Source organism: Schistocerca americana, chromosome X, assembly GCF_021461395.2.
Source record: "Schistocerca americana isolate TAMUIC-IGC-003095 chromosome X, iqSchAmer2.1, whole genome shotgun sequence".
Classification (NCBI taxonomy): Eukaryota; Metazoa; Arthropoda; class Insecta; order Orthoptera; family Acrididae; genus Schistocerca; species Schistocerca americana.
In genome coordinates this window covers 524,084,059-524,106,723 of record NC_060130.1, presented here as the reverse complement: position 1 = coordinate 524,106,723, position 22,665 = coordinate 524,084,059, and the positions used below count along the sequence as shown (strand labels likewise).

At 43.1% G+C, this 22,665-nt stretch overlaps 1 protein-coding gene across 5 annotated transcripts in view; it reads left to right on the top strand.

Annotated features, from left to right (window-relative positions):
• Positions 1 to 22,665, top strand: part of LOC124554783 (testis-specific gene A8 protein-like) — a 278,814-nt gene that overhangs the window by 245,086 nt on the left and 11,063 nt on the right. For all 5 annotated transcript variants that reach the window (XM_047128432.1, XM_047128429.1, XM_047128431.1 and 2 more), the window contains 2 exons: positions 11,083 to 11,316; positions 12,387 to 12,490. In XM_047128432.1, the coding sequence (XP_046984388.1) occupies positions 11,083 to 11,316; positions 12,387 to 12,490 (338 nt within the window). The remainder of the gene's footprint in view (positions 1 to 11,082; positions 11,317 to 12,386; positions 12,491 to 22,665) is intronic.

The following is a 22,665-nucleotide window of genomic DNA, read 5'->3' as shown; positions in this document are numbered from 1 at the left end:
ATATAATCATACAATAAAGGATCCTTCTTTCTATGTATTCGCAATACATTACATTTGACTATGTTAAGGGTCAGTTGCCACTCCCTGCACCAAGTGCCTATCCGCTGCAGATCTTCCTGCATTTCGCTACAATTTTCTAATGCTGCAACTTCTCTGTATACTACAGCATCATCCGCGAAAAGCCGCATGGAACTTCCGACACTATCCACTTGTCACTAGGCAACTCCTTGACTCAAATGCTATTATGTGTATTTTAGATAAAATTAATGAGCAAGTGTCCAAAGAACAACTAGTAGCGTCAACTAGACATATTCAGAAATAATTTGGTCTCAACCCTAACCAACTGCAACAACTAGGACTACTTCCACATCCGAACAAAGGTAGCGATAGGTTGACTAATTCAACCAAACTCTCATTTGAAAAATGAAACTGAATTACTTGAGAAGGGTCTCAAACATAATATGCCACCTATACTCACTGACAACAATAACAGAGAATTTATTGTTGCTCTAAAATGGCATGTTACTCAGCTAAAATAAATAATAATGAGAAGATTAGTATTAGGCTGCAAGTTACCAATATCATACACAAAAACTTACAGAATCAAAAATTAAATAACTAAGACTCCAAACTGCTCAGAAATATTAATAGAAAACTATCTGAAAACAAAGCTCTGGTAGCCAAATCTGATAAAGGGAAATCAGCTGTTGTTATGTACGAATCTGAATATATCAACAAAACTCTAGAATTTTTCCAGAGTAGTAACATACGCGAAATACACAATGACCCCACACCCAAATTTTAGGCCCAGCTTGAGAAAAACTCAAATCTTCTGACTTCCTGTTATCTGACTCTGATGTTCTAAAATGCCTTGTAATTACCCCATCTGCACCAAAACTACGTTCCCAACCAAAGATTCATAAGAAAAGTGGCCCTATACGCCCCATAGTCATCACAAGAAACAGACCAGCAAGAAACTTATAGACATTCTTAGTAACTTTTATACCTATGAAAACAATTTTTCAGTTAAGAATAGTTATGAACTTATTGAGCATGTCAAAGACTTACCAATAACAGAGAGTGCCAAATTTGCTTCAATAGACATAATAAACCTTTACACCAACATTCCTGTACATGACACTATTCAGATAATTAGAAACAACCTATTAAAACACAAAAAGCTATCCAAGGCTGAGATATGTGAACTCATTGACCTGCTAGAACTAGTCCTATCACACAATTATTTTACCTTTAATAACAAAATTTATAAATAGGAAGATGGTCTTACAATGAGCAGCAGTTTGGCAGGAATACTTCCAGATATTAACCACACAGAAAATAAATTTTTCATGTCAGATAGTTTACTCGAAAATAAAATAATATACTACTAAACGTATGTGGATGATACTATTATCTTGCACAGTGGTACAACTGAGGAGATTGAGAAACTTTCTAAAGGCCTCAACAGCATGCACAACAACCTCAACTTAACTGTGGAACATCAAGTAGGTAAACGCATCAATTTTCTTGACCTTACAATATCTAATGTAATCAACAACCATGCCTTCCACATTTACAGAAAACCTACCACTAGTGACATTGTCATTAACAACTCCTCATGTCATCCAGTACTATATAAAATGGCATTCTTCAGATCCACATTCTATCGTATGCATAAAATCCCATTCAGCCCACATGATGAACAACAAGAAATTAACATTATCAAAGAAATTGCACATAGAAATGGATACAACCCAGATGTAATTGATAAACGTAACAACAAAATCAAAAAGAAACAATGCACACCTACTAAACCAGATGCCACTTGTATCTGTTTAGTCACCAGTAAATATTTTTTGTATTTATACATTGATCTCCAACAGTATAAACATGTACATGAATGATGGGCGCAAGCTCGAAACCGGTCGTGTGACAAATAAATAACCTTTTATTGTGACTGGTAGCGGATATTTTTCTACACCCTAATGATTATAATATTTTGAAAACTGTTAACATTCCAGCTATTATGTAATAATATGTACACTAAAAAAATGTAAATCAGAAAAAAATCATAAAAATCTCCCGCTCTCAGTGTTGGGATAGTTATAAAGTTTAAAATCAAAGTCCGTATCATACGTATCAGCAATTTGTAAAAAAATTTCAGACTCATTATCAGGAAAAAGCAAAAGCTGTGGGGCGTCCGTTGGCTAATTTTTACTGTTGCTGGGTTTCATTTTGCTCATGCTCAAAACAAGTGGATTGGAAGATACCGGGAAGTAGCGAAAAACATCTTCCATTCTATTTATGCTTGAATTTTTCCTGATAACCATGCACGATATATTTTTCTCCTTACTTCTGGTTTCCTGAGGAATTTCATATAACTGACCTATTTGCAAAATTCTTGATTGTGTTGTCTAGGCACCGTGAAGTAGGACTTTGTGAACTGTCGTACACATGTAATACTAAGGGAACTTGTCTACGTACATTTCCACAGTAGCACGACAATTGTTTTTTAAAATTTTCGAAGCTCAAGTTATAGGCATATGGCATGACCTGCAAGATAACCCAAAACTGATATATGAAATTTTCGTCCGGTCCCAGAATTTGTGCAAACACTGATGATTAATGAAAAAATGACGAGCAGTGTTGCTCCTATACCGAGCCTTTGAGCGATCAACGAGAAGAACCTAGCTGCCTTTGAAACCCCTTGTGAAGTGCTTTTTCCCGAATCTCAAAACGATTTTTGTCTTCCGTTGATCGCAGCTGCCAATGTTTTTACTCGCAAGTTTATATCCAAGGTGAAGTAAACACTGAAAGCAACGAATATAGGCATGTAAGGCTGATAATCCATAACGTATATTGGGAACATGTATCACTATATTTTTTACAAAATCGAGATTATTAAAATGTTTAGATGTTGCTACACAGAGGTGGATGATGTAAAAGATCACTGCGGAAACTGTTTGGTAATGAATTATTATTACTTATGATTTGAAACGAACTAGTGACACAATCTGATCGTCAATATATTTTTAACCATTTGAAGTAGACTCTGTGTTTCCATATAAAAATTGTAGCGTCGTTGGTCTACGAAAACGAAGTGACAAAGGCTTACGATTTTTCCGTATCACTCCTTTTTTTGTAACAGACTGTCTAGATGCTAGCTGCAATAGAACCAACGATGTAAAAAAAACATTAACCTCCGAATCCCTTCCATTAGTAACTTTTGTTTGTGTTCGATGTGCCGAAGAACTATCTAAATCCTATTTTAAAATCAGCCTGACATTGAACATATAAAATACTTTCTGATATGATTTAAGCGTATTTGTACTCTGACTTTGGAACGAGTTTCGATTATGTATATATCTGATAGGTGACACCAAATTTAGCTTCTACCATTTTTTCGGAATTGGGTTAGATAAGAGCATTGTATTTTTTCACTGAATTCCTAATAATTATGTACTGGTATTTAGAAAACTTTCCGTCGACGACTTCGGAAAATGCGTCATCGGCAGACGTTTTAATACTGTGTGTGTTGCTGATATTTTAACGCTGCTTTTTATTTATCAGTCTGCAATGGTGACTCTGTCAAGGTTTCATTGACAATCCTGGCAATTTTCGAGGCAATGGAATAACGAAGACTCATTTGATTAGCCAGAGACAATTCCTGTTATATTAATCAGTGGCTGACTGATTGATTGACTGATTTTAACAGGAGAGGTAAAACAGCTTAGGTCTGACCCGCCACTGCCCGCGCCGAAACTAGGTTTATTGCGCGGTATCGCTCCCCGTATATCTGGTAAAGCCAACCAGTGCCCTTAAATAGTGCAAGGAGTCCCTCTACCAGTTTTTTGTTAGACACAATTTCTCCAGGTCTAGTTGTCCCGAAGATTCTGTATCTTTTACTCTCCAATGCCATGCAGTCAAAGATTAGGTGTGATGCAATTTCTTCACCCTCATCGCAGATACTACATTTAGGGTTCTATTCCATTATACCCATTTTGTGTAGGTGTTTTTTGAAGTTCCCATGGCCGGTTATCAGCCCAGTCATGAGTTTGATCTCTTTCCTGTTCAATCCCAGGATCACAGAGCTTCTTTTAAAACATCGCTTGGGCATCATAACCTTACCATGTTTTTGTTTATGGACCTTGGTCCAATATCAAAATGGTTCAAATGGCTCTGAGCACTATGGGACTTAACATCTATGGTCATCAGTCCCCTAGAACTTAGAACTACTTAAACCTAACTAACCTAAGGACAGCACACAACACCCAGCCATCACGAGGCAGAGAAAATCCCTGACCCCGCCGGGAATCGAACCCGGGAACCCGGGCGTGGGAAGCGAGAACGCTACCGCACGACCACGAGATGCGGGCTGGTCCAATATCCTACGTGCTGTTTCCTAAGACAGTTCCGTAGTTCTAATTTGATCATAGCCTTGGTGATTGTCAAGGAAGGTTCCGGTCCAATAAATGGAGTTGTTGCCCCCATCATAGCCAGTCTATCGACTTGTTCATTGCCACAGATCCCTGAGTGGCCAGTGACCCACACTAGGTACACCCTATTGCTTCCCCCTAGCTCCACCTGAGCCCTGTGTGGCAATGTGCAACAATCTTAGATCTTGTTGCAGGAGCTGTCAATGATTTCATGGCTGCCTGGCTGTCTGAATAGATGTAGATGCTGCGGTTATTGTAGCACCTACTCATATTCTCCTCCACACATGCCCTGATTGCAGTAATTTCGGTTTGGAATACAGGGGCCAGTTTCCCTAGAGAGATGCTGCTCTTCAGTCTTGGTTGAACCCCTTACAACCCTGCCCCAACGCCTTGATCTGTTTTCGACCCATCGATGAACCAAATGATGTCCCCCATACGGTGTCGAACTGTTTTCTCCCACTGCTCCCTACTTCCAATTATTATGTTGTAAGGCTTGATGAGGCAGTTGGGAGTTATTATATAGTCGGCGAGCATTTCCCCAGCCATACCTATATTTACCTCACTCACTATGTTAGTGTGTGATTCTGGATACCCGAATGAGACCTAGTTTTGGCCAGTCTGTATGCCCCACCTGCTGCCTCCATCTTAACCCAAAGGTGAAGTGGAGGCATATCCACCATGACTTCCATTCCAGCAGTTGGTGTGCTGCTAATTCCGCCCATTATGGCTAAGCAGGCCAATCTCTGCACCTTAGCAAGCTATTTAGCAGCAACCCGCTGTTCTACCTTCTTCCACCACACTAAGGCCCCATAGGAAATCCTAGGTCTAACCACTGTGGTGTATATCCAGTGCATACCCTAGGGCTTAGGCCCCAGTTTTTGCCACAAGCCCTCCTAGTACTCACTAAACTGCTTTTTGCCTTGGAGCAGATACTCCTAATATGAGGGATCCAAGTTAGCTTCTCATCCAAGGTTACCCCTAGATATTTCACTGTCCCCTTCACAGGTAGAGTTTCATCGAAGAGCTTTAGATTCCAACTTTCATGCTGAATATGTCTCTTCGTAAATGACACCACAACAGTAGTCTTAGGATTAACTCTCAGATCCTGTTTAATGTACTATTTTTGCACAATGTCCAACCCTCCTTGTGCATATTCGTTCTTGTGGGCAGCCTCTAGTGGTCTTAATTACCATTTTTTCATTCATCATGGTAGCCTCTACCTTCCTTCCACTAAGCATGCCTCTGGTCCACCTACATACAGTGGTCCCCAGGTCATGCACCTCTGCTGCCCTTACCATGGAATCGAAGGTCGTGTTACTAAAGTGCCCCTTGATATCCAGGAAGATGCAGAGGGCTATTTCTTGGAAGTGAAGTGCTTTTTCCACCTTCCCTAAGAGTTGGTGGAGAGCTTTCTCACATGATTTACCTGGTTGGTATGCATGTTGGTTCAGGTATAGAGGGACCCTACTTAGCCTCCTCCCCAATGTATACATTAACAAGTTTTTCCAATGTTTTGAGAATGAAGGTGGACAGACTGATTGGTCTCATATCCTTGGCCTTGGTATGATCAATTCTCCCTGGCTTTGGAATGAAGACAACCGTTACTGCCCTCCAAACACTGGGGATGATTCCTACTGCTAAGCTAACCCCGAATAGCCTGCATAGTATTCCTATAAGCTTACCTCCTGCCTGTTGCAGGAGAGCTGGAAAAATTCGATCTGGGCCAGGTGACATGAATGGTTGGAATGTTCCCATCACCCACTGGATTTTGTTGGAGTTCACACACTCCTTGGCCAATTCCCAGTCCTCTCTTTGAGTGCCTGAGAGCCGTTGTCTCTCTGGGGTCACATACTGGTGTGTGTTATCCGGCAGAGCATATTGAGGAAAGTGAGTTTTGAGGAGCAATTCCAACGTCTCATGCGCTGTCTTTGTATATTTCCCATCCTCCTTCCTCAATGTACCTCCTGGATTAGTTGGTACTCTAGTGAGAATCTTGTGAAGTCTGGCTTGTGCAGCCGTGCCTTCCACTTCCTCACAGAATGCCTTCCACTATGCCCCCTTTGCTTGTCTTATTGCAAGATTGTAACTGAGAAGGGCCTCACGATATTTGGCCCATTGTACTTTACGTCTCGTAATATTAAACAATCTCCATACCTGTTTTCTTTGCATTTCCAATTTGTTATTCCACCAAGGAACACTCCTATTTCTGAACTTTCTGGTGATTGTGCAGTTGTCCTGATATGAGGTCACTATGGCAAAGCTAACAGCCTCTGCTACTTCCTCAAATTCTACTAGCTTCCTTATTGCGGTTTTAATTTCCGATAAGCCTAAGTGAAGGTCCCTCCTATATGTCTCCCAGTCTGTTTTCCTGGGATTTCTGTAATTCATGGTCTGTCTGATTCCCATTTGAACCTTGAATTTAATGTTCATGTGGTCCGATGAGGATGGCTCGAAAACCACATGCCATTGTTTGACATAGCTACCCATCATCGTGGAACCAACTGTTATGTTAATTACTTCTTCCCTTCTGCTATTCCTGAATCTAGGTTCATTGCTCCTATTCAGGACCTCTAGGTTGTTAGCTAAGAGGAATTCAAGAAGGTACTCACCTCTACTATTGGTGTCCTTGCTGCCCCACACTAGGTTGTGGGCATTGGCGTCAGACCCCACCAGCAGTTGATCACCTTGACGCTGGCAAGTCTCTACCAGTCTCCTCACCTCCAAGGGAGGGGGAGAACTGTCTTCGTAAGGAAGGTATGCTGAGGTCAAAATAATTTACCTCGTGATACCTTCCTCACATTGCTGCATTTTGATGGTCACTAAGTCCCTAGAGCAGAAATCCATCATTGGCATGAAAGAAATGCCATTTATAACATAGATGCATGTTCTGGAGTTTCTTAGATTCCTAGCAGAGATCAGCTTACCTCCCGTGCCTCCGAGGACCGTTACACCCCCTTTGTATAAATAGGGTTCTTGTATCAGGGCCACGTCCACTTCTTGTCTCCCCAGGCAGCGACTCAAGGCAGCAGAGGCCCCTTTACTGTGCTGCAGATTAATCTGCAGCACCTCCGGGCTTTGTCTTACTGCCATCTTTGAGAACCCTGACAGTGACCTACGAGAACCCTAAAAACAGTTACAGGTCCTGCTCCCACATTGCCTTCAGGGACTTCTCACCAACCCCTACCACCAGGGTTCGTCCTTCTGGAGCAACCTTCTGGTTAATCACTCTCCAGTTTTCTGTCGGGACTTTTAGGTTCTGGGCCCCTATTTTCCAGAACAGAGTCTTGGGAGAGACTTCCTTAAGGATCTTGGGTACCCTTAATGATATCTTTGTGGCCTTAAGAAGCTCTGCTGCGGTCTTAACTAGCAGCTTCGCATCTTCCCACAGTGATATGATGGGCACCTTGTCCTTGAGCCATTCTACTGTGTGCACCCCCTCACACACAAAAATGAGTGCACCACGATCTAGATAGACCTTCCTGATGTTGGGGCCTGGGCCAGCGTCCCCCCCCCCCCCCCCCCCCCAAATCTTTTCAAAGAGAGCCATCTGTACTAGTTCCTCTTGCTGCGAGGTTATGGCCACCAGTGGGTAACCTTCCTGGATAACTGCCATCCTAAAACCCGAGACTGCAGTACTATAGTTCTGTTTCCCTATTTCTTGCCTCGGTTTTTTCTGGACTCGCTTATCCAGGGAGGAGGGAGTCTTTGATTCCTCCCTTATCCACTTACTACCTGCCTTTGACGTTGTGGGGGTCTGCGTGTTCCCTTCAACCTGAGAAAGTTTTTTCCTGGAAATCTTGGGTTCTAGTCCCTTTACTTCCCTCCACTTTTGCTTAGGAGGCCATTCTTTTCCTTCCTTTTCCCTCTGTTCCCTGAGTAGCTTCCTCGTTTGGGCCCCAGACAAGCCTTTGATCTTAATCTGGTCTTGCTTCTCGGTTACAGTTCCCACTTCTGGCTCAGGTCTAGACCCTGATTCAGTAGTGGAAATACCTTCCATCAGTTCAGTCCCCGATGTTTGGGTATCTGAGGTCTCAATTTGCCCATCAGTTTCTTTTTCTTTTTCTGTAGTCGTGTCCATGTTGGCCCCACGAGATTTGTGTATCTAGGAGGTCCACACCACGAATACCCCACACGGTGTAAGGCTAATTACTCACGGAGGTCGCCCGGTATCCCTGAGGCTCTGTTTGCGACACATCTTCCCATGTGCCTCGCACCCGTCAGCACGGATCGCATCACACCTTGGGTTGGGTCAGGGAATAAGGTAGGACTAGGAGTAGATAGGGAAGATGGGACGTTGTGGGACACTCTTAGTCTGATCCATCGGCTGAGGCCTTTCCGGCAGTAGGTCCTCTACCTTCGGCATAGCCCTCAGCTTCCAGCGGATACCAAGCCTCTCCACCCACACGGACAGTGCTTCGTCAAGGTGGTGTCCCCCAGAGAGGTTAATCAGTGGCTTGTTTTCTTTTGTTTCAATCTGTTTCTTTCTTGAACTCCATATTTGGTCAACCATGATTCTTCTATTCCGTGGATTCTGGTTTCCATGTACTAGTTATTGCTGTATTCTAATTGGCAGATGTTTTATAAAAATGATAAAGATTTAATAACAAGTTAAAATAAAGAATCTGGTGTATATACACTATGTAAAGTATCCGGACACCTGTCTGAAAATGACTTACAAGTTCGTGGCGCCCTCCATCGTTAATGCTGGAATTCGATATGATGTTGGCCCACCCTTAGCCTTGATGATAGCTTCCATTCTCGCAGGCATACGTTCAATCAGGTGCTGGAACGTTTCTTAGTGAATGGCAGCCTATTCTTCACGGAGTGCAGCACTGAGGACAGGCATCGATGTCGGTCGGTGAGGCCTGGCACGAAGTCGGCGTTACAAAACATCCCAAAGGTGTTCTGTGGGATCCAGGTCAGGACTCTGTGCAAGCCAGTCCATTACAGGGATGTTATTGTTGTGTAACCACTCCGTCACAGGCCGTGCATTATGAACAGGTCGAAAGATGCAATCGCCATCTCCGAATTGCTCTTCAACAGTGGGAAGCAAGAAGGGGCTTAAAACGTTAATGTAGGTCTCTGCTGTGATGCTGCCACGTAAAACAACAAGGGTTGCGAGCCCCCCTCTATGGTTTGAGGCGCCATGTCACGGATTGCCCCCCCCCCCCCCCCCCCCCCCCCGGAGGTTCGAGTCCTCCCTCGGGCATGGGTGTGTGTGTTGTTCTTAGCATAAGTTAGTTTAAGTATTGTGTAAATCTAGGGACCGATGACCTCAGTAGTTTGGTCCCTTAGGAATGCACACACATTTGAACACTTTGTAAAACACGACCACACCATAACACCACCGCCTCCGAATTTTGCTGATGGCACAACACAGCTTGGCAGATAACGTTCATCGGGCATTCGCCATACCCACACGTTACCATCGGATCGCCACATTGTGTACCGTGATTCGTCACTCCACACAACGTTTTTACACTATTCAATCGTAAAATGTTTACGCTCCTTACAGGAAGCGAGGCGTCGTTTGGCATTTACGGAGGTGATGTGTGGCTTATGAGATCCCGCTCGACCTTGAAATCCAAGTTTTATCACCTCCCGCCTCACTGTCACAGTACTTCCATTGGTTCCTGATGCAGTTTGGAATTCCTGTGTGATGGTATGGATAGATATATGCCTATTACACATTACAACCCTCTTCAATTGACGGCAGTCTCTTCAACTGTCGGCCTGTATGCTATTGTGTCCCTTCACGTTTCCACTTCACTATCATATCGGAAACAGTGGACCTAGGGATGTTTAGGAGTGTGGAAATCGCGCTTATAGACGTATGAACAAGTGAACCCAATCACGTGACCACGGTCGAAGTCTGTGAGTTTCACGGAGCGCCCCATTCTGCTCTCTTACGATGTATAATGACTACTGAGGTCGCTGATATGGATTACCTGGCAGTAGGTGGCAGCACAATGCACCTAATATGAAAAACGTATGTTTTTTGGGGTGTCCGGATACTTTTGATCACATAGTGTATATTGAAATGATAAAAAACGCAACAGTGTTCGTAGCAGTCGACATATCCTATCAAAACAACTGCCCAGTGTGCCTCGGCGTCGTGTATTTCTAACGCCACAAGTAGAGAGACAGAGAAGGTCAGAAATTTCTTTCACATTCTACTACAAAGCAATATAAGTTAAAAGCGTCACGAAGGAAATTCCTGAATAACGCCGAATACATATCTTTTTTTCTAATTTTAGTTTTACAAGGAAGATCTTTTTGCAGTCCCCTATTTGACATGGATTTCTAACACGCTGTAGTGCAAGTCAATGGAAACATGATACACGCTAAATTTTTCTACATACCTACACTGATACCCTCAATCAAACTGAACTCAGTAAAAAGTTACACGCACTTCCAATAAGGGTGGTATTTATGAGTCATTAAAAGTTACACACACTTCCAATAAGGTTGATATTTATGAGTCATTACCTCTCGTTAACGCTGTGCCGAGAACAGTAACTTTGAGCTAACGTAGCGTCTCTAGTATCAAAGATACGCTGCTTTCCTTTTGGAGTAACATGTACTAGAGCCTCCTCTACAAGATTCTATAATAGTCAACTTATTCAGTAACTATCACTTTTTTCAGATCCAGAGCACTGTGCATTGGCGGCATCGGCACCATTGGCGGCAGCAGCAGCTGAACAGCCCAAGACATCAGCTGAACCACCACTACCGCAAATATCAACACAGCCACCAGCGCCACCAGCAGCTCTGTCAGACACAGCACCATTAGCACCACTGTCGCCAGCATCTGCACCATTAGCTGCAGTACCAAACGAACAGCTCATCGTCACCGCAGTGCCGTCATTGCCGTTTCCAGGTAACATTCGAATAGATACTTACCTCTTATCTTCCACTTTCCAACAAACCCCATCCCATATCCCTAGTAAGCCTCCGAAATGTAACAGCGCACACGCCCATTTTTCAAAACGGCCAAAAATCTCAAACGATAAGTGGTTACAGATTACATGGTCACATCACCCACCCAGAATACTCCCTCCCAACCATCCATTAATAATCCAGCTACCGATATTTTTAACCACATCTCTCAAACACATAAAGCTTTGTTATCAATATCAGAAGCCAAATTCCTAAACCCAAAGACTCTCCTCCAAGAAATCTATAATTAAATACTCTATTTCAAAAGAATTCCCAGGAGAAACTCAGTTATCATAAAATTCACTGATTCCAATCCCATCAACAATCTACGCCAGTAAGTCTTCTATTTGTACCCATGCCACCTTCACCCTGCTGTCCCCTTGCAGGTCAAAATCACATTTGCCTCATTGCCCACCGATCCTCATTGATGTTGTCAGTTAGGTAGACCCTGAAATCACCGTATAAAGGTTGTGTGGAAATTAAATTCCAATCCCTACCTTGAAATTTAAACATTTTGCACTCATAAGAACCACAGCCATGCTTATTTAGCCCTTTCACCGAATCAACAGACACCACTGGCCACCTAATCCATAACGGAACCTTCCAATGCCTCAAACGATATGCAACTGAACTGGGATTCACCAGTCCTAATCCATCCGACGCCCCCATTGCCTACTGTATAGTGATCACTTCACCAGTAAATGTAAGAACCCTCTGTCCTTCCCACCTGTCCACACTGACAACTTCACAAAGACTCTTCTAATCTGAAATCTCTTCCCACCTGTAAAACATGCAACGAATCCTATCCCTTTTGTTCCAATATGTGTACAACCAAAGCACCTATCAAAAATCGCAAACCAACTTCACGGATCTTATCTTTTAATAGTCCAATCCATACTAGTAGCTCCAAGTCAGATGTGCGTTAGTTTATAGATTACAGCTTATGTAAAGAACGGACTGAACTTGCAGAATGTTTCTTTATTGGAACATTGTCTCTGTTTCTCCTTTCAGGTGAAAATGCAGGCAGTGCTGATGTGTTAGCGCAGGGATCTGACGAAGACCTGATTGTGGAATATAACGATTCCATACCATTGTTCGAGAGCGATACACATGATGTAAGTAACAGCACTATAGATGACACAACGTTGATACACTCACAAACGCCGTCTTGGTTGCGGTATCGATTGTCACGCGGGTTTTGGAATTATTTTGGAACTATGTCGGTATTCTTTAAGCAGTTATCCACAGTTTCCGAGGTAATGCTTCATCTACTCTTTACCAAACTATATCCATCACATTGCATCAACAACGAAAGAGAAGTTCTTCAGGTGTTTCGATCACGCAGTTTACAGACTGCAGTACTAAATGTTTTCAGTGGCCGTCTCTCCGTGCGAGAACAGAATGTGGCTGAGTTAAGGATGTCATTTTATCGGACCTAGTGACTGTCAAGCAGCAAATTATAGCTTTTATATAATTGTGTTACTGTTCTTTTTTCCCAACAACTGGTTTCTCACTATAAATACTTCTCCCTTTGACCCCTTCCACCACATTTAGCTTCCATGCTATGTTTTTCATTCTTGAGATTAAATTTCAAAGATCTTGGTTCATGTTCACCACCGTCTACAAATCAGTCGGTTATTCGTGTATATCATGAAATGTAGAATGATGTCACGTATGTTTTCGTACTAAATTACCTTTCATACTCGTCATATCTGCAGTTATCGTCGCGGATAATGGTTTTCATTTGCGGCAACACCTTTCGTAAAGAGTGAAAACTGTATATCTCACTTATAGTCTTTACCTACTACAGTTCTTGTTTGACATGCCTCGGGTTCCGTTGCATCGTCCGGTAAAATGCCTAAATTTTTATAACGATGTAGGGATCGGAGTCTGGGTAGTGAAGTTGAAATAGATAGTTCCTGCGAATTACTATTGGGTGGAGGTTATACTCAACAGTCATACCAAAATAATAATTGGCTCCTTCTACCGACCCCCGACTCAGATGATGTAATAGCTGAACGCTTCAAAGAACGCTTCAAAGAAAACTTGAATCTCATTACAAATAAGTACCTCAGTCATACAGTTATAGTTGGTGGAGATTCAATCTATCCTCGATTTGTTGGCGAAAATACACCTTCAAATCCGGTAGAAGACAGAAGACGTCTTCCGAAATTGTACTAAATGCTTTCTCTGAGAATTACTTTGAGCAATTAGTTCCTGAACCCACACGAATTGTAAATGGTTGCGAAAACACGCTTGACCTCTTAGCCACCAATAATCCTGATCTAATAAAGAGCGTCATGACGTATACAGGGATTAGTGAACACAAGGTCATTGTAGCGAGGCTCAAAACCATATCAACCAAAACCACTAAAAATAAACGCAATATATATATATATCAGATAAAAATTCGCTTGATGCCTTCCTAAGAGTCCATTCCTTCCAAGGTAATTATGTAAGTGTAGACCAGATATGGCTCAAATTCAAAGATACAGTATTGACAGTAGTAGATAGATTCATATCGCTTAAGTTAATAAGAGACGGGACTGATCCACCATGCTACCCAAAACACGTCAGAACACTGTTGCAGAAGCAACGAAAAAAGCATGCAAAATTCAGAAGAACGAAAAATCCTGAAGACTGACTAAGTTTCACGGAAGCTCGAAATTTAGTGCGGACGTCAATGCGAGATACTTTTAACAGTTTCCACAATGAAATATTGTCTCAAAATATGGTAGGAAACCCAAAGAGATTCCGGTCGTATGTAAAGTACACCAGAGGCATAAAACAGTCAATAGCGTCACTGCGCGATAGCAATGGAAGTGTTACCGATGATGGTGTCCCTAAAGCGGAGTTACTAAATACAGTTTTCCGTAATTCCTTCACGAAAGAAAACGAAGTAAATATTCCAGAATTCGTAACCAGACCAGCTGTTAGCATGAGTGACATAAAAGCAGATATCTTAGGTGTTGTGAAACAACTCAAATCACTTAAGAAAGGCAAGTCTTCCGGTCCAGATGGTATACCAATCAGGTTCCTCTCAGAGTATGCAGACACATTAGCACCTTTCTTAACAATCATATACAACAGCTCAATTGACGAAAGACTGGAAAGTAGCACAGGTCACACCAATATTCAAGAAAGGAAATAGGAGTAACCCATTAAATTACAGACTCATATCACTGATCTCAATTTGCAGTGGGATTTTGGAGCATATATTGTAGTCGAACATTATGGATCACCTTGAAGAAAATGACTTACTGATACATAACCAACACGGATCCAGAAAATATCGTTCTTGTGCAACACAGCTAGCTCTTTATTCCCATGAAGTAATGAGTGCTGTCGACAAGGGATCTCAGATCTATTCCATATTCCTAGATTTCCATAAGGCTTTTGATACAGTTCCTCACAAGCGACTATTAATCAAATTGCTTGCATATGCAGTATTGTCTCAGTTGTGTGACTGGATTCGTGATTTCCTCTCAGAGAGGTCACAGTTCTTAGTGACAGATGGTAAATCGTCGAGTAGAACAGAAGTGATATCTGGCGTTCCGCAAGGTAGTGTCATAGGCCCTCTGCTGTTCCTGATTTATATAAATGATCTAGGTGATAATCTGAGCAGCCCCCTTAGATTGTTTGTAGATGACGCTGTAATTTACCGTCTTGTAGAATCATCAGACTATCAATTCCAATTACAAAGTGATCTAGAGAGAATTGCTGTATGGTGCGAAAAGTGGTTATTAGCACTAAACAAAGAAAAGTGCGAGGTCATCCACATGGGTACTGAAAGAAATCCGATAAATTTTGGGTATACGATAAATCGCACAAATCTAAGGGCTGACAATTCGACTAAATACCCAGGAGTTACAATTACGAGCAATTTAAATTGGAAAGACCACATAGATAATATTGTGCGAAAGGCGAAACAAAGACTGCGCTTTGTTGGCAGAACACTTTAAAGATGCTACAAACCCACTAAAGAGACAGCTTACATTACACTTGTCCGTCCTCTGCTGTAATATTGCTGCGCGGTATGGGATCCTTACCAGGTAGGATTAACGGAGGACATCGAAAAAGTGCAAGGAAGGGCTCGTTTCGTGTTATCGCGCAATAGGGGTGAGGGTGTCACTGCCATGATACGCGAGTTGGGGTGGCAGTCACTGAAGCAAAGGCGGTTTTCTTTGCGGCGAGATCTATTTACGAAATTTCAATCACCAACTTTCTCTTCCGAATGCGAAAATATTTTGTTGACACCCAACTACGTGGGGAGAAACGATCATCAGAATAAAATAGAAATCAGAGCTCGAACGAAAAGATTTAGGTGTTCCTTTTTCCCACGCACCATTCGATTCAATTCAATTGTGTGAAATCTTATGGCTGCTACGGTCATCAGTCCCTAAGCTTACACACTACTTAACCTAAATTATACTAAGGACAAAACACACACCCATGCCCGAGGGAGGATTCGAACCTCCGCCGGGATCAGCCGCACAGTCCATGACTGCAGCGGCTCAGACCGCTCGGCTACTCCCGCGCGGCGCGCCATTCGAGAGTGGAATAGTAGAGAAGTAGTATGAAAATGGTTCGATGAACCCTCTGCCAGGCACTTAAGTGTGAATTGCAGAGTAGCCATGTAAATGTAGATGTACGTTCTTTTCAATGTCATCTAGTTCGAACAGTTTTTACGTTTGCGTAATGTGTGTATCTCCTATGTTGCGCCATGTTCCAGATGTCAGCATAATTTGCTCCTTTTTGTTCATTCAGTATGTCCCGTGCTGTCCATTACTGCTGAGCTTTAGTTGTTACTGTTAGCATCCTATTGCTTAGTATACAGATTTTCTCACATTCTTTAAAAATACACATATACTTCTAATACTCAATAATGTCTCGTTCCTACTAACGTCTAATCTTTTCTCGTAGTTTGTCTGCTGGGAATCGATTAATCAAATCACACATACTAGTGGAAAATGAAAACGAAGGCTTGTGATATCGTGGGCTCTTGTTCAAACTTTTTCAACTTGGGATACCAGCGTCACACGTTCGCCTCATCAGTGTCTACGTCGAGGGATGGACATTTGACGTGGGAGCTGCAAATATCTTGTCCACCGTTCGTCTAATTACTGCAGGCGTGCCGCAGGACTCCGTGCTCGTACACCTCAGACGCACCGAAGATCGATCTCGTACAGCTCATTCTTTACGTAGACGATACGATGCTCTACAGCAGAAGTCTGAACGGCCATGTACTGCGCCGTAGATTGCAACTCGCTGTCGACACACTTGCAGCACGGGGCGTCAATGCTGTCTCCAGTTCAACGGCGCAAAAACGCCGTTCCTGTTGGTGGCCAGGCGCATCATTCCTGCACGCGTGTCACCGATTCTCGTCGGTGGAAGTGCCGTCCCATGGCGTCTTACGGCACAATATCTCGGCGTCACCATCGACCGCCGCCTTACGTGGCGCCCACACGTCCAGGTGGTGAAGAAAAAACCCAGGACCAGACTCACCAAACTCTACCCTTTACTGATTTCGAACTCGAGGATTCCCTCGCGGCTGGGCGTTACGTTGTACAAGGCTCTGCTCTGTCCTATCCTTGGGTACGCTTTCGTCATTAGGTATTCGCTGCCGACACACACATGAAGACGCTTCAGACCGTGCAGAGTCGTGCCATTCGGCTGGCTCTGCAACTGCCATATGATTTTCTTGTCACACCACTTTATGACATGGCAGAAGTTCCTCGGCTTCGAGACCGTTTGAAAGTGACCACCTGCACCTTCTAAGAACGTGTTGGTCAGTCCCGCAACAGCAAGGTACACAGACTGTGCCGCAAACTGCCGCGCAGCGTCACCACGCGACGGCCGCATCTGCTTACTGTTTAGGTAACGCCGAAGAAACTGCGTAGAGGACAACGAGAATACAGTCCAGAACGAAGACGCCCAACACACCACAAGCGTGGAAAGGAAAGCAAGAATTTGCTGCGAGCTGCAACATGCGTCGGAGGGACAAGTGGTTTATCAGTTAAGTCCTCGAACTGGGCCAGTTCGATGCCCCAGCTGCTATATCAGTTCCGGCCAAGGGATCTCTCGTCTGCACTAATAATGGCAAACGGATCCCAACACACCGGTAGAAATATCAAAATACTGCTAGAAACACACACCTACATTACGATGAACTTCTCCCCTGTACTTGTTCGATATCGACGATAGGGTACGGTATTCATCATGTGATCCCAGCCGCCAGGTCGTAAACTAGAGAGAACCACAAGTCTGCCTAAGACTACGCCATACCGTTTCCTAGGCATGGTAGAGAAATTGACACTACTTAAACAATACAGGATGTTCATTTTCACAGAAGACATTGAAATATCTCGAAAAATACGCATCAGATCCAGAAACGTTATAATTCCAATCTGCTTGTGTTGGAAGGGGACGTCCAACAATACCAAATTCGATCCCACCCCACCCCGTGCCTTCTTGGCGGGGGCAATTTTGAAATCTTCAGTGGTAACCCCAGCTTTTTATTGCAGATTACGATTCTTCGGCAAAGTCTACATACCTTTTGCCCGAAGTATTTTCTTCGTTTCGCAACAGATGACGCTGTGATCGGAGGAGTAGAAATGGATACACAATCGTAATTTACGACATACTCTGCAATGGCCCTTGAATATCCCATGGCACGTGGGACACCACCTCCATTCTGCGGGGTTAGGACAGGCCAGTATTTCATAACTTCTAATCGGAAATCAAAATCGCAACGCTGTATTCCATTTCGGACAGGGGACTACTCGAAGCGCCACCGTGGCCGTGTCAGTACACTGTGACCGTTGCTCACCTATAAAGCACACGTAGAACAGATGGCGGCTCTAAACATTACAATACTTGAGCATTGTTTATTGTCTGCTCACCTACCTACAATTCGGATAACAGACGTGCAAGTGGATGATGAATATTGCAATCACACAAGGTAAGACTGATATGATCCTTATTTACGAAGAACGTAGGAGAAATGTTGAGGCTGCTGTTGCCTTGCATGCGAAGCGTTTTCCAGAGAAAGCTCGCTGTCATTCGTTCTTTTACAAGGCTGTGGACGCCTTTATGTCTGATTGCAAAGCACAGACCGGAAAAAGGAAACGAAGCCACGTGATACAGGAGGTGCTAATGAAATAGCTACACTAGCGGTAGTGCACCACAACCCATGGATAATAGCCCGCCAATTACACCACGATTCCTGTATGTCCGTGGGTAGTATTGTCACAATACTGCATCGTCATAAGTAATATCCATACTACGTGTCATTGCATCGAGAACTTCATGGCGCCGATTTCCATAACTGTGTAGTGTTATGTGAATAGGCGCGTCAGCAAACGACTCCCACGTTCCTTGCCGAGGTATTATTTTTCGATGAGTGTAAATTCACAAACCCTTGGTAGCGTTAACCGGCATTACATTACTGGAGTGTAGACGATTCCCACTGGTTACGGCAAGCTGACCATCAACAACCTTGATCGGTTAACATTTAGTGTGTGTGGTCTTTAAAAATAAAATAATGAAATGAGGTGTGATGTCCCTCAACTACATACCCACAGACTCAGAGATGAAATATTAAAAGTTTTGGCTGGTTTCGTTGTCTAGGAGCTCGGATACGTAGTTGCTTCATTACAAGCCAAATACTGCTGAGTCTACAGTAAACAAGATGAATACACACATGAATCGAATGGTCGAAGGTTCCTGTCACTCGGCAATTGCGAATTATGAACGTAATATAGACATTTATAAATAAAAGACTGCAATTAAATAAATCCTGCAGGTACTATTTTAACGACTTTAAATGATGAGTGCGATAGCAGAAGTACCTTTAAGACTGCCCTTTTTTACACGTATTGGTGTCGATGGTCCAGCAACTAAATAAAATATAAGTTGAATAACAGGGAAACAATAGATTCCTACTTCACGTAATTAGTTATGAACAACAACATAGCTCTCCCGCGACCACGCGCAAACTGCTCCACTCTCCAAGTCTTCCCGCGACCGTCGCGCCGTACTGCCAAGGACTCTCTCATGTCCTCTCCCGTACCGTCTCCCACTTCCATACAGTCTCTCCACTTTTTGGAACGATCACTGTGATTGCCTAGAGCGCTCCCGCCCTGTCTCCAAGCCAATGCAGACTCACAAAGGTAATGAAACACATTCGAAATACTGGATTCACATCTAAATAACTTGAAATTAAATAAATATTCCTACGGCTGGACTATAAACACGCTCTAACACACATTATTAAATACATAAACAAATTAAATAAACATATATCAAAGGAATAGAGCAGAAGTATGCCAGTAGCCTAATGTCTCTGTCCTTCCTAAAACACAATAAACAGTTGACCAATTTCTTCATGATTCGTATATATCGGATATAAACAAAGACATAGATGACTAAATATATTTATAAGCATGCTGCTACCATTTTTTCGTGTAACTGTGGAGTACTTATGTCCTGACGCGATCGATAGTAATTGGCCACTTTGACCTCCAATAACTCGTGTACTATTCAAGTTACATGCCTGTAATTTATACCAATTTTAGTTTACACTAATAGCCTTCTAAAGAACCGTTTAGATTTTGGAAATTTGTTGCTTGGTGTTATTTGTATAATTTATCGTCAGATACTAAACTTTAAACTAATAAACATATTGAAAATTTGATTACACCATCAGAATATTCGTGCAGATAATGGTAATGTACATGTTTCTTTTTGAGGTATCATGATTCCTCTGGCTACTATTAATTTCTATATGAACTGTGAAATGTCTGCCATTAATGTTTCACAAAGTACGCCATGTCTGGCACTCTCGGCATGTCTCCTTCATCGACACAGCGTCACCATAGAATTCCCAGCCACACATTCCTTGGACCGCGTGGTCTGGTCGTTGTGCGGCATCACGCGGCTGCTAACGAGCCACTGTTTGCCGAGAGGCACGAGTGGTGCCCACCAACTCTGAACTTAGAATATTTTCAGGGCGCCACAACTAGCCCGTTACTTCACATGTGGCATCGAGGTGAACAAACGCATTGGTCCGTCCATATTTTATCGACGGCACGTTGAATCGTCGCCAATATCAAACGTTTTTGGGATAGGAAGTACTGTTACTGGGCATTAGACAACGTATGTGATTTCAGCATTACAGTTGCCTAGCGCATTACGCAATTGACGCACAAGAGTTATTAGGCCATGTTTACACTGGTCAGTGGTACGGCAGAGATGGCTCGAGATATTTAAAAGGTAAAGTGTACTAGCAAGTGCCAACCGGTCGTGAAGACATGGTCGACCGCATCAGAAACATCTGTGCTGACATTCTCACAGATATGGTACTGTTGTCGTATGTCATTTGAAAAGCGGATAGCTAAGTGTATTGAACACATACTCTAATTGGAAAAGTAGAGTAGAGTTCGCCTCGAACCACGGCCACAGTGGCAAGTCGAGTAGTCCCCCGTTCGATATATCGGAGGAATGCAACTTTGCGTATGGGGTTACAATTAGCAGTTATGAAAGACTGTCCCGTCCTACCCTCGCAGCATGGAAGTGGGGTCATACGTGCCACTGGATGTTCAAGAGCCTTTGAGTAGCATGTCATGAATTACGATTGTGTACTCATTTCTATTCCTCCAATTACAGCGCCATCTATGGCGAAACAAAGAAAATACTTCGGACAAAAAGTATTTAGAGTTTGTTGTAGAATCGTAATCTGCAATAAAAAACATGGGTTCCCACTAAGGATTTCAAAGTTGCCCTCGCCACCCGCGCACTGTGTAGGGTGGGATGTCGACTCTGGTATCGTTGGGTGTCCTCCTCAGAGACAGACAAATTAGAATTCTAACCTTTTTTGATGCGATGTGTAGTTTCAATGATATTTCAATGCCTTCAGTTGAAATGAACGCCTCCGATGCGAGCGACAATTACGGTGGCGCAAATGGCACTCCCTCCCCTTTCTCTCTAGACCAATCAGAAACAAGCTTGCCATCCTCCACTCTCCTCTCCCAACAATCATGCTCTTGAAACTTGTGCCGGCCGGTGTGGCCGTGCGGTTAAAGGCGCTTCAGTCTGGAACCGCGTGACCGCTGCGGTCGCAGGTTCGAATCCTGCCTCGGGCATGGATGTGTGTGATGTCCTTAGGTTAGTTAGGTTTAATTAGTTCTAAGTTCTAGGCGACTGATGACCTCAGAAGTTAAGTCGCATAGTGCTCAGAGCCATTTGAACCATTTTGAAACTTGCATGGATGACTCCAGTTACCTCCAGGTAACATCCCCAGGTTGAATGAAGCCTAATTACAATGTCTGAGCAAAATAAATCGTGCAATGTTATTGCTAAATGCGAGATTGCTATAAGTCTTGTATAGTAATTACAGGACATTCATGGTATGATCATTGGTTCAAAATGGTTCAAATGGCTCTGAGCACTATGGGACTCAACAGCTGAGGTCATAAGTGCCGTAGAACTTAGAACTACATAAACCTAACTAACCTAAGGACATCACACACATCCATGCTCGAGGCAGGATTCGAACTTGCGACCGTAGCAGCCGCGCGGTTCCGGACTGAAGCGCCTAGAACCGCTCGGCCACCATGGCCGGCGATCATTGGTATTAATGTAATTTCGACTGACCCATAGCCAAAGACACACGTTTGACAACTAGCACACTGCAATGTTTAAAGAATGGTTGCTGCGTAAACTTAACTGTGAGTGATAGTAAGTATGCTTCAAATGTGGGCAGAACTAATATATGACAAGCAATAGTTCTGTGCGACGTCACTATAAGACTCGTAAATGAACTGACGAAAAGAAAGCTCAACGCCGGCTACTGTGGTCAAGTGGCTCTAGGCGCTTCAGTCTGGCGCCGCGCGACTGCTACGGTCGCAGGTTCGAATCCTGCCTTGGGCATGTATGTGTGTGATGTCCTTAGGTTAATTACGTTTAAGTAGTTCTAAGTCTAGGGGACTGACGACCTCAGATGTCAAGTCCCATAGTGCTTACAGCCATTTTACAAAAAGCCCAACACCAAAATATAATTAATATATATCAACGAATTTTTGGAAATACATTAGACTCGGTGGCATATTTAAGTGATTAACATTGCAAGATTACACATTAGTGTAAACGCGAGATACAACACAGAAAATGTGGAATGCTGATACATTAATAAATGGTATAACCGCCAGAATGTTGAATGCAAGCATGCAAACGTGCGTGTATTGTGTTCTACAGATGCAGCATGTCTGTTTGTGGGATGGGGTTCCCTGTA